The sequence below is a fragment of the Marmota marmota genome, unplaced genomic scaffold, assembly GCF_001458135.2.
Source record: "Marmota marmota marmota unplaced genomic scaffold, marMar, whole genome shotgun sequence".
Taxonomy (NCBI): Eukaryota; Metazoa; Chordata; class Mammalia; order Rodentia; family Sciuridae; genus Marmota; species Marmota marmota.
Window position 1 is genome coordinate 17358085 of NW_025999880.1, and position 13709 is coordinate 17371793.

A 13709-nucleotide genomic window follows, 5' to 3' on the forward strand; every position below is an offset into this window, starting at 1 on the left:
GGCAAATGCCAAAAACATACCCCCATTCAACCACACACTCACTGAATGCTTTTTCATTTCTTATCCATCCAAGTAGATTTTATATAAATATGTTAAAGACTGACCAACCTTCACCCAAGGCCTTTACTAGGCACCATGATAATAACTGTAAGACATTTTTATGAGACAATGACCTTGGAGGCTTTACAAAAAGACTGGAAAAAGGAGATCTAAAACAATTATGATAAAGCGTGATAGTCTAGAGCAGAGACACATTTGGGAACAGAGAGAAGAGAAGGATTCATTTTAAGTTTAGTAGATGTCAAGAAAATATTGGAAATGAGTGAATATGCTAAAGGAGAAAGCATCATTCTAGGCAAATGGAATATTCCAGGCATGAGAAATGGCATGGGCTATCATTCTTCACACCTTCCTTGAACATCTTAGGAGGGATTCACCATCACTACTGACTGTGTGCTTCAGTCTATCTGGACCTCAGTGACCTCATGTGTAAAGAATTAAGAAAAATTGTGTCCACCAGATTGAACCCTTGTGAAGTGTAAACAAGAAAACAATTATAGAGGACTCAGAAATATTTCTGACACACAGTAGGTGCTCAGCAAAGTCTAATTAGTATGAGCTCACCTTTCATTGGGAATGTATAAATTTTAATACACATTGCTATTTTGTTTACTAATAAAACAGTCCTCTAAAATAGTTGCCAAACTCTTTCCTATGTATATCATTTGCCTTGAGTTTATGGGACAGAGATTAAAGTTTATCCTTTATTTCTTCTCAATATTGAATAAAATATCTCCAACATACATTGTTGAGAGAAAACAGTTCAGACTATGAAACAATATAATTTTATTTACATTTCAGTTATAATATGCTCTTTGGATATATTGCCTTTCCAAAATGTAGGTCCAAAATGGTCCCTTATAATGCTCTACCTTTGAAAAGCAACATATCAATAAAATTTTAATATTTTATAAAAATCATGCCAATGTGATTTTTTATTATTTAAAAGTAATGAATCCATTGCATTATAATTCTTCAAACTGAATAGACTCAGTAAGACAAAATAGACAGGAACATCACTGGAATCCTTTACACCTCACTGGCCATTCAGAAAATCCAAAGGAATCACAGTATTCCTCATTGCACACAAGCTATCTCCCACACACCTCCAAAATATGGGTCTTTCAACTATTTTCATGTCAGAATTACATATTACTTGCTTTTAACTTTTTTCAAAACAGAGGGGATTTAATCACCATAAAATCTATTCCCCGTATATTTTCTGGAGGTGAATACATAAATGAAAAACAAACATTAAACCCAATTAAAGTCATGTAAGGGGTCTACCTTAGGAGACATATCAGACAAGATGAAAAATGGAGCTGATTCACATGGCTTCACCAAATTGGAGAGCTCATAATACAACAGGAAAAAGAAATGGTCCCTTTTCTATAAATAGCGATGTTTACCAGATAAACATAATTATCTAATTAACTAAACTAAATGATCTTTTCTTAGTATAATCAAGATCCTTCACATGATCATAGTAGCCCTCAGCAGGGTATAAAAGCAAGAGAGAGAAAGGAAAGATCAAACCTGAACACTCACCCACTTGGAAACCCACCCAGAACCTCCAGTCTCTGACACCATGTGCAACTCCTCTTGTGGCTCCTGCTGCTCTGGCCAGGGCTATGGCTGCTGCCAGCCCAGGTGCTGCCAGACCACCTGCTGCAGGACCACCTGCTGCCGCCCCAGCTGCTGCCACCCCAGCTGCTGCAGGCCCTGCTGTGTGTCCAGCTGCTGCCGCCCCTCTTGCTCTGGTGGATCCAGCTGCTGTGGCTCCAGCTGCTGCCGCCCCTGCTGCTGCATCTCCAGCTGCTGCCGCCCCTCCTGTGACTCCTGCTGCTGCCAGACCTGCTGCCGCCTGCGTCCAGTCTGTGGCAATGTCTCCTGCCACACCACTTGCTATCGCCCCACCTGTGTCATCTCCACCTGCCCCCGCCCCATGTGCTGTGCCATCCCTGACTGCTGAATCTTGTCTTTGAACACCCCATCTCCTTATCTCCTCTCCCCCACAGATGTAGACCTTCCTTCTAAAAAAAAAAAAAATGTCATGCCCTAGAGAATTGATCTCCTGAGTCTCATAAGCCAATCTGATTCTTAGTTATTCTGAATATTCCACTTCCTGAATTTTGTCCAAACTCCTCACCTTGCAAATGAATTCACTGAGGATCTCCTCATAATTTAACACATTACCTCCAGCATTTTCCCCTTTATCTTCAGGACGTCCATTCGTCATGCTTAAAGAATTTGAGATTGCTTCTGTCATCTGTAGGGCCGTAGATGTTTAACAGTTTAACACCTCTGACATTGAAATCCAATCAAGTATCACTTTATGTTCCTTTGCAAGGATTTTCTTGTACCTTGTTATTCCTATATGAAAAAAATAAACTTCCATTCTATTGTCATTGAAAATTGAATGTGGTTGTTACTCTTTTTTTTTACTATAAATTTTTATTTTATTTATTTATTTTTGCAGTAGTGGGAATGGAATCAAGGCATTTAGATTTTTAAAGACTATATACTTATCTCCAGCTGCTGCCGCCACTCCACCACTGAGCTACATCACCCATCCATTTCATTTTTTATTTTGAGATGTCATTGCTAAGTTACCGAGAGCAGCCTGGAACTTGTGATCCCTCTGCCTCAGCCTCTGAAGCTAGTGGGATTACAGGTGTGTACCGCCATGTCCAGCTTCACTAAAAGTTTTGAAATGAGATCTTAATACATCTTTTTTATAAGAAAAATAAGAAAATGTCCAAATATCTATTGATCAGTGAGTAGTTAAATACACCTTGGTAGCTTCCTAGGAACACAATATAACCACTGGGGAAAATGAGGTAGCCATACATCAGTGTTTCTCAACAAGGGGCAAATTTGCCCTCAGAAGATCTCAACAGTGTCTAGAGATATGGTTGGCACAAGTGGTGGAAGGAAAGTCTTGTTGCTGTTGTCCAGCAGGAAGACCCAAAGGATGATGCCAGCCATTGTATAAGGCACAGGACAGCCCCAATATCAAAGAGTGATTGATCCCACACCAGATGTCTATGATGTCAAGGTTTGATTTACATCTACACTGTGGACATCTTATACATTGAGTTAAATAGAAGAAATGAACAAACCAATACATTAAATCAGGTATCCAAAATGAAATTATACAATCCCCCCACACCTATAATCTTTGCCATGATAAAATTGAGACATTCTATATACCAGGTCAAATGTTTCATATATATGAGGCTTAAGAAGATCCTATAATAAATATATAGTCTTTAAAAATCTAAATGACACAGAAGAATTTGACCCAAAGTAAGTTTTCTTTCATTAGTCGTTGCCAATATCATTCAAGAGCCATTGGTATGAGATAAACCCTTATTAAATGTATGTGTACTACATGTATGCATTTAGTCACAAATCTGGCTTTAGTTATACATTTTTTTGTTCTGGTGTTTATTAAAATACCATTTGATGTCCTTCAGGAAATATTACTACTTTCTCCCATCGAGGCCAATTGGATTGCTCAGCAGATTTTAATATTTTTATTTATCATAAGAATGGTGAGTTTTGGGCCCATTACATTTTTGTGGAGGATTATTGCTAGTGCATAAGAAATCTGTTGATTTTTACAAGTTCATATTTTAATGAACTCATGATTAATGCCACTTCTTAGTTGATTTTCTAGAATATTCTGAGCATAAAATCATGGCAGTGAAATGCTTCCAGCCTCAGGCATGTACCCTCGGCTTGTACCCAAGTTGCCCACAGTGGTGACCCCATCATTAACACAAACATTCTTCCTCCTCTTACTTTCCATAATTCCTCACTTGCATCTCCTAAACTCACCCCTCAAGTATACTATTTGCACTCAAGTCTCTGTCCCAAGTTCTGCACTATATAAAATAAAAATGAAGACAATAGATGTTCAGCAAATAAATTTGGTTGACTGATATCAAACTAGTAATAGTGACTTTTTTTTTTCCTAGCAATAAGAGTAAAACAGGGAAGTCAGCAGGTGAAGGACTGGTGCTACCATTTGGTGTTTCCCGCCTTCCTGGCTTCTTCTGTGTGGATATGGGCATTTCAGTTAAGCACAGTATTCATGGATATCTATAAACAAGTCTCAATGCAAACAGAGTCTTAACTTCCACAACTTTTCACATGTCATTTATCAGGTGACATGTTACCACAAAAATGCAGTTTTCCTCAGATGGAACTGCAATCTGTTTGTCTGGAATATTCCTTTTCTTTGCTCCAGCAGTCAAAAGATACTTCATTCACTCCACAAACACTTATAGCCAGTGTTCTCTCTCTCCACCTTATGGTAACAGAAATAAATGCCATAGCCCAGGACTTCAGGGTACTAGGATTGCACCTGTGGGAATGGCAGAAGTCAGTAACTAGGATACAGGAGAGTGCTAAATTAGAAACACAAGACAAAGAATAATGATATAGGTCTTATTAGGAGAGGCAGCTTATTAGGAAAGATATTGAGAAGGAAGCACTTCAGCTGGGTCATGACAGAGGAGTAGGTTTGCAGAGCTGACAAGGAACAACAAACATTCCCGGAAATTCAACAGCTTCAGCACAGGCTTGCAAGTTTTATTGTTCACCCCTTCCCTGACCACTTGGAGACATACTAGGCTTAGTTTTTGTTTAATCTTGAACAACTTTTATTGAGAGCCACAGCCAAGGGGCCCCAGCAAACTTCCAGCTGATTGGCTCACCGTGGCCCCAGCAAACTTCCAGCTGCCAGCTGATTGGCTCCTCTGCGGTGATGCTCTTTGGGCTGTTTCCCCGGCCCTTTCAGACCACGGAGCTGCTCATTGGGGAACTCTTTTGGCTCCACTCACACGACCCAGCCAATAGGCCTCAAGAGCAGGAGGAGTAGGGGTTGAGAGGCTTGTGGGAAGCCCGTGGTGGCAGTTGGGCTCTGAGGGAATTCCTGAAGAGCTCCTGTGGTGAGGTGTGTGTTCTAAAAATAAAGTTCATTTCTGCTTGATAAGTGGCTCCTGAATTGTGCCCAGCCAGACTGCTGCAAACTTTTAAGTTTGTTTAAACCTTTCTGTGTGTCTTTTGACTCTTCCACTAAGAGTAAGGACGCTATTTCATAGGGCTGCATTAAAGATTAAAAACAATATGGATAAAAAATGTTCAGCACAAAGCCTGACACAGTGAACATGTCACTATGATACGCACACACCGAGGGTGCATGGAATGCATCCACAAACTGTATATTTTTATTTTAGTTGTGGAATTAAAGTAATTGTAATTCTTTAATTTTTGCCACATTGTTTTCTGGTGTGGATCTTATACAAGTACCCCGAGGAAAGACATGAGGGGTTATCTGTTCTGTTTTCAGAGGAGACAGTAGGATATCTTGAATACATATTTATTGAAAATTACTGATTCTAGAAATTAACAAATGCTCCTGTGAAAGAAAAATCCATTGTGCAATTTTAGCAATCAAAAAAAAAAAAAAAAAAAAAAAATCCCNGGTGCTGCCAGACCACCTGCTGCAGGACCACCTGCTGCCACCCCAGCTGCTGCCACCCCAGCTGCTGCAGGCCCTGCTGTGTGTCCAGCTGCTGCCGCCCCTCTTGCTCTGGTGGGTCCAGCTGCTGTGGCTCCAGCTGCTGCCGCCCCTGCTGCTGCATCTCCAGCTGCTGCCGCCCCTCCTGTGACTCCTGCTGCTGCCAGACCTGCTGCCGCCTGCGTCCAGTCTGTGGCAATGTCTCCTGCCACACCACTTGCTATCGCCCCACCTGTGTCATCTCCACCTGCCCCCGCCCCATGTGCTGTGCCATCCCTGACTGCTGAATCTTGTCTTTGAACACCACCTCCTTATCTCCTCTCTCCCCACAGATGCAGAACTTCTTTTGGGCCCACCATTAGGACACATGGAATCTGGTTAATGTCATTCAACAGAATGGGCTTCATGATTCCAATCAGCCCAACACTGTCCCAAAGAAGCACCTTATAGTTCATTTTAAACTCTCTTCTTTCCAATGCTGTCATCAAATAAAAATTAATTTGTAATCCACTAGCAAAGAAATTACCTTCATCCTCCAAATTACTCATTTTCCTTACGGCTTGGAGGGTCTACATTATTTTTCTCAAAAAGTTAAACATTAACTCTAGCCCCAATGTAGGCACTAATTTTATTCCCTCAGTCCTGGGGGTCCAGTTATATCATAGATTCTCTCTTAGAGTAATTTTCTTATGTTTTGTTGCTCTTCTGTTTTGAAATAAAATTTTTCTGCCTAAAAGAATTCTTTGATGTTGTTCTCTATTATTTTCAGAGTCATTTACTCAGTAACCAGGCAATTATATTTTATATAAAGACACAGAAAAGTTCATGTTGAAATAATTTTGAAAATAAGTGTTAAGTCAAATATAGACAACTTAGGATATTAACACAAAAGTGGTGCATTTGTAAGTGTAAAAAGTGGTGTGTGGTGTGTGCCCATGCATGCACATACATGTGGCCTGTGTGTCCATATCCTAAATTAGGACTTAAAAATCATTACATTGTTTGTACATTATGCCTCTTAATACCATTGGTTTTGTTTTGGAGAAAATGTACAACCAAATTTCTGGGGAAAAACAGTTAGCCAATGAAAGCAGGAAAATCTCCTACAAAGAAGATAATGTACCCCATTCATTCATTCAATAAACAACATTTCAAAGTGTGTTCACAAAGAGGGTTGTATTTTGCTAAGAGCCATAGCCAAGCAGTATGATGCATGGCATTTTTGGTTGAAAGATGACGCCAGCAAGCCATTGAGATGATATGATTATGTTAAGATCTGCATTCTTATGGATATTAGATTCCTGCTGTCCACCTCAGCCTGCTACGGGACTCCTGGAGAGTTCCCATTGGTTGGGGAAGTACGGTAGGAGGGAATTCCGGAGGAGGGACTTCCTGTTGGGGTCTGGGAAAACGCTGCATTTTCCGGAAGGGGTATTGGCGCAGTTTCAAAAATAAAGTTTGTTCCTGCTTGAGTGGCTCGTGATTTTGTGCCCAGCCAGACTGCGGCAGTATTTCCCATTGAGTTCTGATGAGAAGAAATGCAGATTTCGCTACATTTTTAAGAAACAACATTTCATCTGGATGGTGTGGTATGTTTCCGATTGTGGTCTTTCAGGGTTTTTCTTATGATTCAAACATCTCTACACTTCATATTCTAACATATATGAACCTAGAAGTCTAAAATTTCAAAACTCATTTTCTCTATCTAAGGATTTTAAAAATTATAGTTAGTTCCTAGTAGTTCTCAGCTGGGATGCACATTGGAGATAGAATGTCCAGGAGTGGTGGCTGCACTTGAATTTGAAAGACACAGTGTTATGGCATGACCCTCCAGGAGGACTGACTGCTTCAGTAATCGTTACTGGTATCAAAATGAGCCCATGACCATTCACTGAAATGGATCTAGACTATTGAAACAACAGGGGTGAAGATGATTTGTGTAGACATCACTGGTAAGCTTCATGTTTCTTCAGATGCCATTAGAAAAAGGTTTCCGAGATTTTAATCTTAGAATTAAGACACCCTCATGAAAGAAGAAAATTCCCCCATTTCACAACTCATTTGGAATCTGCCTTAGCTGTTTGGAATAAAGAAGGAATGTAGAGGGAAGGAAAGAGGAGGTGGGAGGGAGAGGAAGGGCAAATACCAGGGGTTGAATTAGAACAAATTATATTCCATGCTTTTATAATTATGTCATAATATATTCTATTGTCAGGGATAACTAAAAAAAGAACCAATCAAAAAAGAAGAAATAAATAGGATGAAATATACTTTAAATTTTACACAGAAGAGTTAGGAGTGTTGTTATGAAACCCTAAGTTCTGAAATCACAGATGAAATTATAAAATATAATATTGGGGTTTTACATATCCAAAACTTTTCGGTACATCAAAGGTAAAAATAAAAAACTTGAATTATTTTATTTTATCTGTGACATTGGAGCAGGCTGGCATTAGGAGTTAACCCTGAAGTGATGCTTTGAAATTCCCTCCTCTTTGCATTTCCACCACACTCTTGTCCATCAGTAAACCCCATGAAAAAGGAAGGTTATCACAAAACATGTAAAAAGTAATAATGAAATGTTTAAATGAAAAGTTCAATAAAATCAACTTCATAAACAACTAAATAATCCGTAAAGTAAGAAAAGTCTGGCAAAACTGATCAGAGAGAGAGTAAAGAGTGACTAAAGGGCTAATGGATAAATAATACATTTGATAGGAGGTATAATCAGCCACCAGGAAAGTGTTTTTTTTAAAACAAACTAAAAAAATTATACATAAATTTATATTAATATGTTAAAATATTATGATTGGATTGACTATTTCTATAAAAATATAGATTAGCAAAATTAAATCCTAGAAGATGTAGAAAACATAAAAATAATAATCATTAAAGAAACTATGTATATGATTCAAAACCTACCCTCTATATATGTTGATATGTGTGGAGGGTAGGCACCAGTCTCATATTGATTTAGAAGTAAGTTTACTAAATCTTAAAGGAAGTTCACTTCCATTCAAACTGGAAAAATTAAAAAAATAGAAAAAAAAGAAAAATCTTCTCAATTCACTATTTTATAAGGTGAATACAAACATAATTTCAAAACCAGACAAGCACAGTGTGATAAAGGAAAATTATAGGCTTATATTACTGAAGATCACAGATGCAGAAACCAAATAAATGCTAATAAATGAAACAGCAATATCCAAAAAGATAATACATCATATCCAACTAGAGTTTGTTCTAGAAATTTAGAAGTGCTTCAAAATTAGAAAATATTTAGCTGGGTAAGGTGGAGCATGTCTATAATCCCGGTGGTTCAGGAGGCTGAGGTAGGAGGATTGAAGGTTCAAGGACAGATTCAGCAACTTTGAGAGGCCTTCAGCAATTTAGGGAGACATTGTTTCAAAATAAGAAATAAGAAAGGGCTTGGGGATGGGGTTTAGTGGTTGAGGGCCTCTGGTCTCAATCTCCAGTACCCACTCCCTGTAAAATGAAAATATTTAATTGAATTTTATGTTAGTACATTAACAGAAAAGTACAGGATGATCTCACCAGATGGCTCACATGATTGTGGAACATGAAAAGTCACAAGATCTGCAGTTAGCAAACTGGAAACCCAGGGGAATCAATGTAGTTCCAGTCCACATGTGGGTAGTCTTAAGGCCCACGAAGAGCCAAGGTTTCAGAGTTCATCTAAAAGAGGCAGAAAAGACTGATATCACGGCAGTGGGAAGAAGGAATTCCTTGTTAGGCAGACAGACATTTATTCTATTCAGGTCTTCTATTGATTGTCTAAGGCCCATCCACATTAGGGAGGGCAACATATCCAAAGTAATGTTTAATCAAATGTCCACTTTTAGATTTTCAAAAATATCGACAGTGGATATTTAAAGTATGACACATTGATTCATACAATGCAATAACAGCGGTCAGGGAAAGCATGTGAAATAGAATGAAACTTTTCATCTTTTCCTATGGGCTAATGGAATAAGTACATCCAATGTCCCCCTCCCTCTCAAAAACGTGATTTCACTAAGGAATATCCAAACAAAGAATTTCAGCCTCATCATTTTCACTATCACTCAGACAAACCATGTAGTTTCTAGTGGTAGACAATTGCATGGGTGAAAGTGTAGAGGAAAATCATGTCCGTCACTGTAACACCAAACTAACCAGAGTGGAAGCCATACTATTCACACATAACTGAGGCCAATAATTAGGTTTTGGTTATATATTGGTAAATGTTATAAAGACACTCCCACACCCAAGGAACATTCAAGACCCATAATAAAAAGAAATTCCTGTAGAATATTAACTCATGATAAATAATGACACCCCATGTGAGCAAATGGACCGGCTCTCCCCCACAATGGTTTCAAATTTGCTATTGCAAGAAGCTCCAGAGATTTATCTAACCTGAAACAAATAGATTTCTTAGCTTGGTATTCTCACACACAGGGAAGTCTAAAATTGGATTCCCAAACCATATTGCTATAAGTTTTAGTATTGATATAGATTATTTTCTTGTTCCAGCTATTTCCCTCAAAGAACAAGATTCATTAGTCTTCTCTGGATCAGTGAACTCTGTTTCCAGTTCTCCTATCTCAGGCAGGAGGTCCTCCCAAGTCTCAGCTTTTTAGTATCATTAGTCTCTGTGAGAGGACATTAAAATCCCAGCCCTGCATCACTGACTAATCTAAAATTACATTACCAGGTCACAGAGTGAAGAATCTGGTTTTGAGTTCATTACAGACTGAACAAAGTGGCAGCTGATATCATCTTCATTCAGGAATCTGAGAATTTCTTTCTTTTAGCTAAAAATTTTATTACTTTAAAATCAGAATCCTAGCGGGGTGCAGTGGCACATGCCTGTAATTCCAGCATCTCAGGAGGCTGAAGCAGGAGGATCAAGAGTTCAAAGCCAGCCTCAACAAAAGTGAGGTGCTAAGCAATTCAGTGAGATCCTGTCTTTAAGTAAAATTTAAAATAGGGCTGAGGATGTGGTTCAGTGGTTGAGTGTCCCTGAGTTCAATCCCCAGTACAAAAAAATATATATATCAGAATCCTTACATCTGTATAGTCAGAGGAGAGGCCCATATTAATGCAAGTCCCAAAATCATATTTCTCTCAAGAGAAAATTCCACTTGTCAATCATTAAATAATCTATTTTTATTTTAAGCAATGAAATAATATTGCTAATGAAATATTTGAGTAAGTCAATATTTTATCTCATAAAATTAGTGTTATTCTTAATAGGTATATTTTTTCCCTCTATTGAATGCCCAATCAAATATAAATTGGTAGGAGAGAAACAATATGAACTTCTTATAGAGAAATCAGGTGGTTCTTGTTAAGTCAATGACATTTCTTACTGACCAGGAAGAGAGGAGGGAAGAGGAGTAAAAGTGACCCACACGGATGGAGACCCTGGACATGATCTAATTTGACATTCTCAAACTTCACAATAGAGATCACTAAAATAATTGATTCTCCACTTCAGTAAATTAGATAAGTCTTTAATATTTTTTTTCTCTCTCTCTCCCTTTTTGCCAAGAGAAATATCCTTTTCAGCTCAAGCAGAGACTTGAAATGTGCCTGCGTGACTGGAATTGCTGTGCTGTGCTAATATAGAAGAAAGAAGAAGGGGAGGAAGGGGTGAGAGCTCAAACAGGACACCTCATTAAATGTGAATTTCAGATAAACAACAAATACTTTTTAAATATAAGTACACCCCATCTACACCGGGACATAGTTATAAAAATTATCTACTGTTTATCTGAAATCCAAACTTAACTGAGAACCTGTATTTTTATTTGCTAAGTAAGGAAATTCAAATTCAAAAAAAAGTTCCAAACCCACCTGCAGCCTGAAGGCCAGCCTTAATCAGCCAACCTCAACTGACCTGCAGACACATGACCGAGAAATAAAGACTTATTATTGTGTGTGATGAGAGTTTGTGGTTGTTTGTCATGAAGCAAGAGCTGGCTCATTAAACCATGGTAGCAATGAGAAACTAGCTTAATACATCAGTCAGTATGCAAAAATAAGCAGATTGTTTTCTACAAAGAAAATAAAAATGGAGTAAATGTCCAAGAGTATGTGCCACGGTTAGTTATATTTTAATGTTTGATAAATTTTCTGGAGAGTTCAGATTAATAAATTGTAGATTAATACATAAAATGAAGCTAATATGAATAGTATAAACTGGCCTATTCATGTTAAATTGAAGGATAATCCATTTATTTTGTAAGCATGTTTGTTAAAACACAGGGTTCTAGGTCAGACATGCTTTGATTTGAATCTAGACTGTGTTTAGAGCTGTGTGACCTTGGGCAAATTAATTAATCTCTTTAAGCTCCAGACTCCTCATCTATAGAGTGGAGATAATAATACCTATCTCTATTGATTATTATGATCATTAATCAGATAAGATCTTTGAATCATCTGTGTGACCATCCCTGGGACATATGAAGTACTCAATAAAAGGTAACTTGAAGTTCTTGCATAGTAGGCAGGAAAACGGTAGCTGAAATCCATCATTGACAAATGAAACCACCATCCAGGGGAGATGAGATAAACTGCTTTTACAGGAAGAGACTAGCTTAAAAGAAAATAGAATTCCTCATAAAACTGTGTTATAAGACATAAGGCTCAAAGGATTGCTGGACCAAAAATGACCACAGAAAGTTGAGCATTCATAAAAATGATGTGTGTAAATAAATCAGGAAAATATTATCCTTCTATCAAAGCATTTTGCCAAGAACAGTGCCTTTAATTCTAGACACAGTATCTTGGATAATTATCTGTCTATAGTAAAAATCAACTAATATTATGAAGGCGTCAGGAAGAAATCTTGGCCTGAGGAAAGATGGAGAATGAATTTGACATAGTTCACATCTATGATGTCTTCCAGGGTATCTGAAGTGCAAAATGGGACAGATTCCCTCATGATGACAAAACAAAACAAAAACCCTTGAATCTTGAGATGGGGTGATTTTAGGACTAATGACATTTAAAAAGCATTTGAATGAGGTTTTGCAAGATTTCTGCTGTTATTTTTTTTCCCTTTGGGGTTGTAGAGTTTAAGTGGGGTTGATTAGAAAGTATTCTCTTTTTTTAGGTCCAAAGGGAAAATGTAGATCTACTTCAGAAACAAGAAACTCATAGATGGAATCCATCAAAAAGCATAATGTACATGGTGAAGATGTAAATAACTTAAAAGAAATTAGACAAGGGCATGTTTCACAGCTTCATACTTTGAGACTGACATTAGGGAAACTAGTAGTCCAGCAACTCTCTATTGACCTTCCAGAGAGCCAGAGCCCAGGGCTGACCCCACTTGGAAGTCCTGAGACACTTTCTGGTTCCCTGTCACTGGAGTCAAATGCTCCTCTTATCCTCTTCCAGTACCACTTCTAGTGATGCTGCTTAAATAAAGGAAGATGTTTACTACTTACTTTAATAAAAACCCTGGTTCACTGAGCCTGGTAAGCAAAAAAAAAAAAAATTCAATGTCAAGGCCACTTACTGATGAATGAGGAGTCTTGGAGCTCAGTCTTCATAATGCAAGCTCACTGTGTGACCTTAGTCAACCCTTACAACCTCCACTCTAAAATATGGGGACAGACCTATACACCCTCTACAGCCCCTTCCCAGACTCCACAGATGCAAGGATTAATCCCAAGTAAATGACAAAGATAAAAATTGCAATGAATCTTTGCAGCAGGTTTTACAAACAGGGTAGACGTTGAGTTCAGATTAAAAGGAGGAGGAGGGCATTCCAGGTGAATGAGGGGACATCAACAACCAGGGTAGGGAAGCTTAGATCCCATTCAGGGGAGAGTGACAAAACCAGTGTGGCGGGATTGCATGTGGTCCATCCTCACATGGAAAACCGCAGGCCTGCCTTCAGGTGAGTCGTGGAAGGAGACATCTGGGAAGCAGATGCCTATTGGTCTGCACTGGAATGATACTATTAACCTGTTACTGTCGTGTCCCTGTGTAATAATAAGCAAGTCACTGCTTGGGTGATAATCCTGAGCGTCTTTGAAGGGAAGAAATAAATTGCTGGCCTCAGGGCCAAGAGACGGAGTGATTAGGTACTATCTAGTTTAGA

General features: G+C 38.4%; 1 protein-coding gene across 1 annotated transcript; it reads left to right on the forward strand.

Moving 5' to 3' along the window:
- The first annotated feature begins 1602 nt into the window (after positions 1 to 1602).
- Positions 1603 to 6329, forward strand: LOC107150705 (keratin-associated protein 4-12-like). The gene is made up of 2 exons (XM_048791734.1): positions 1603 to 1923; positions 5550 to 6329. Exons 1-2 carry the CDS (start codon positions 1649 to 1651, stop codon positions 5875 to 5877), a joined length of 603 nt encoding a protein of 200 aa, XP_048647691.1. The 5' UTR covers positions 1603 to 1648; the 3' UTR covers positions 5878 to 6329.
- Positions 6330 to 13709: the final 7380 nt, after the last annotated feature.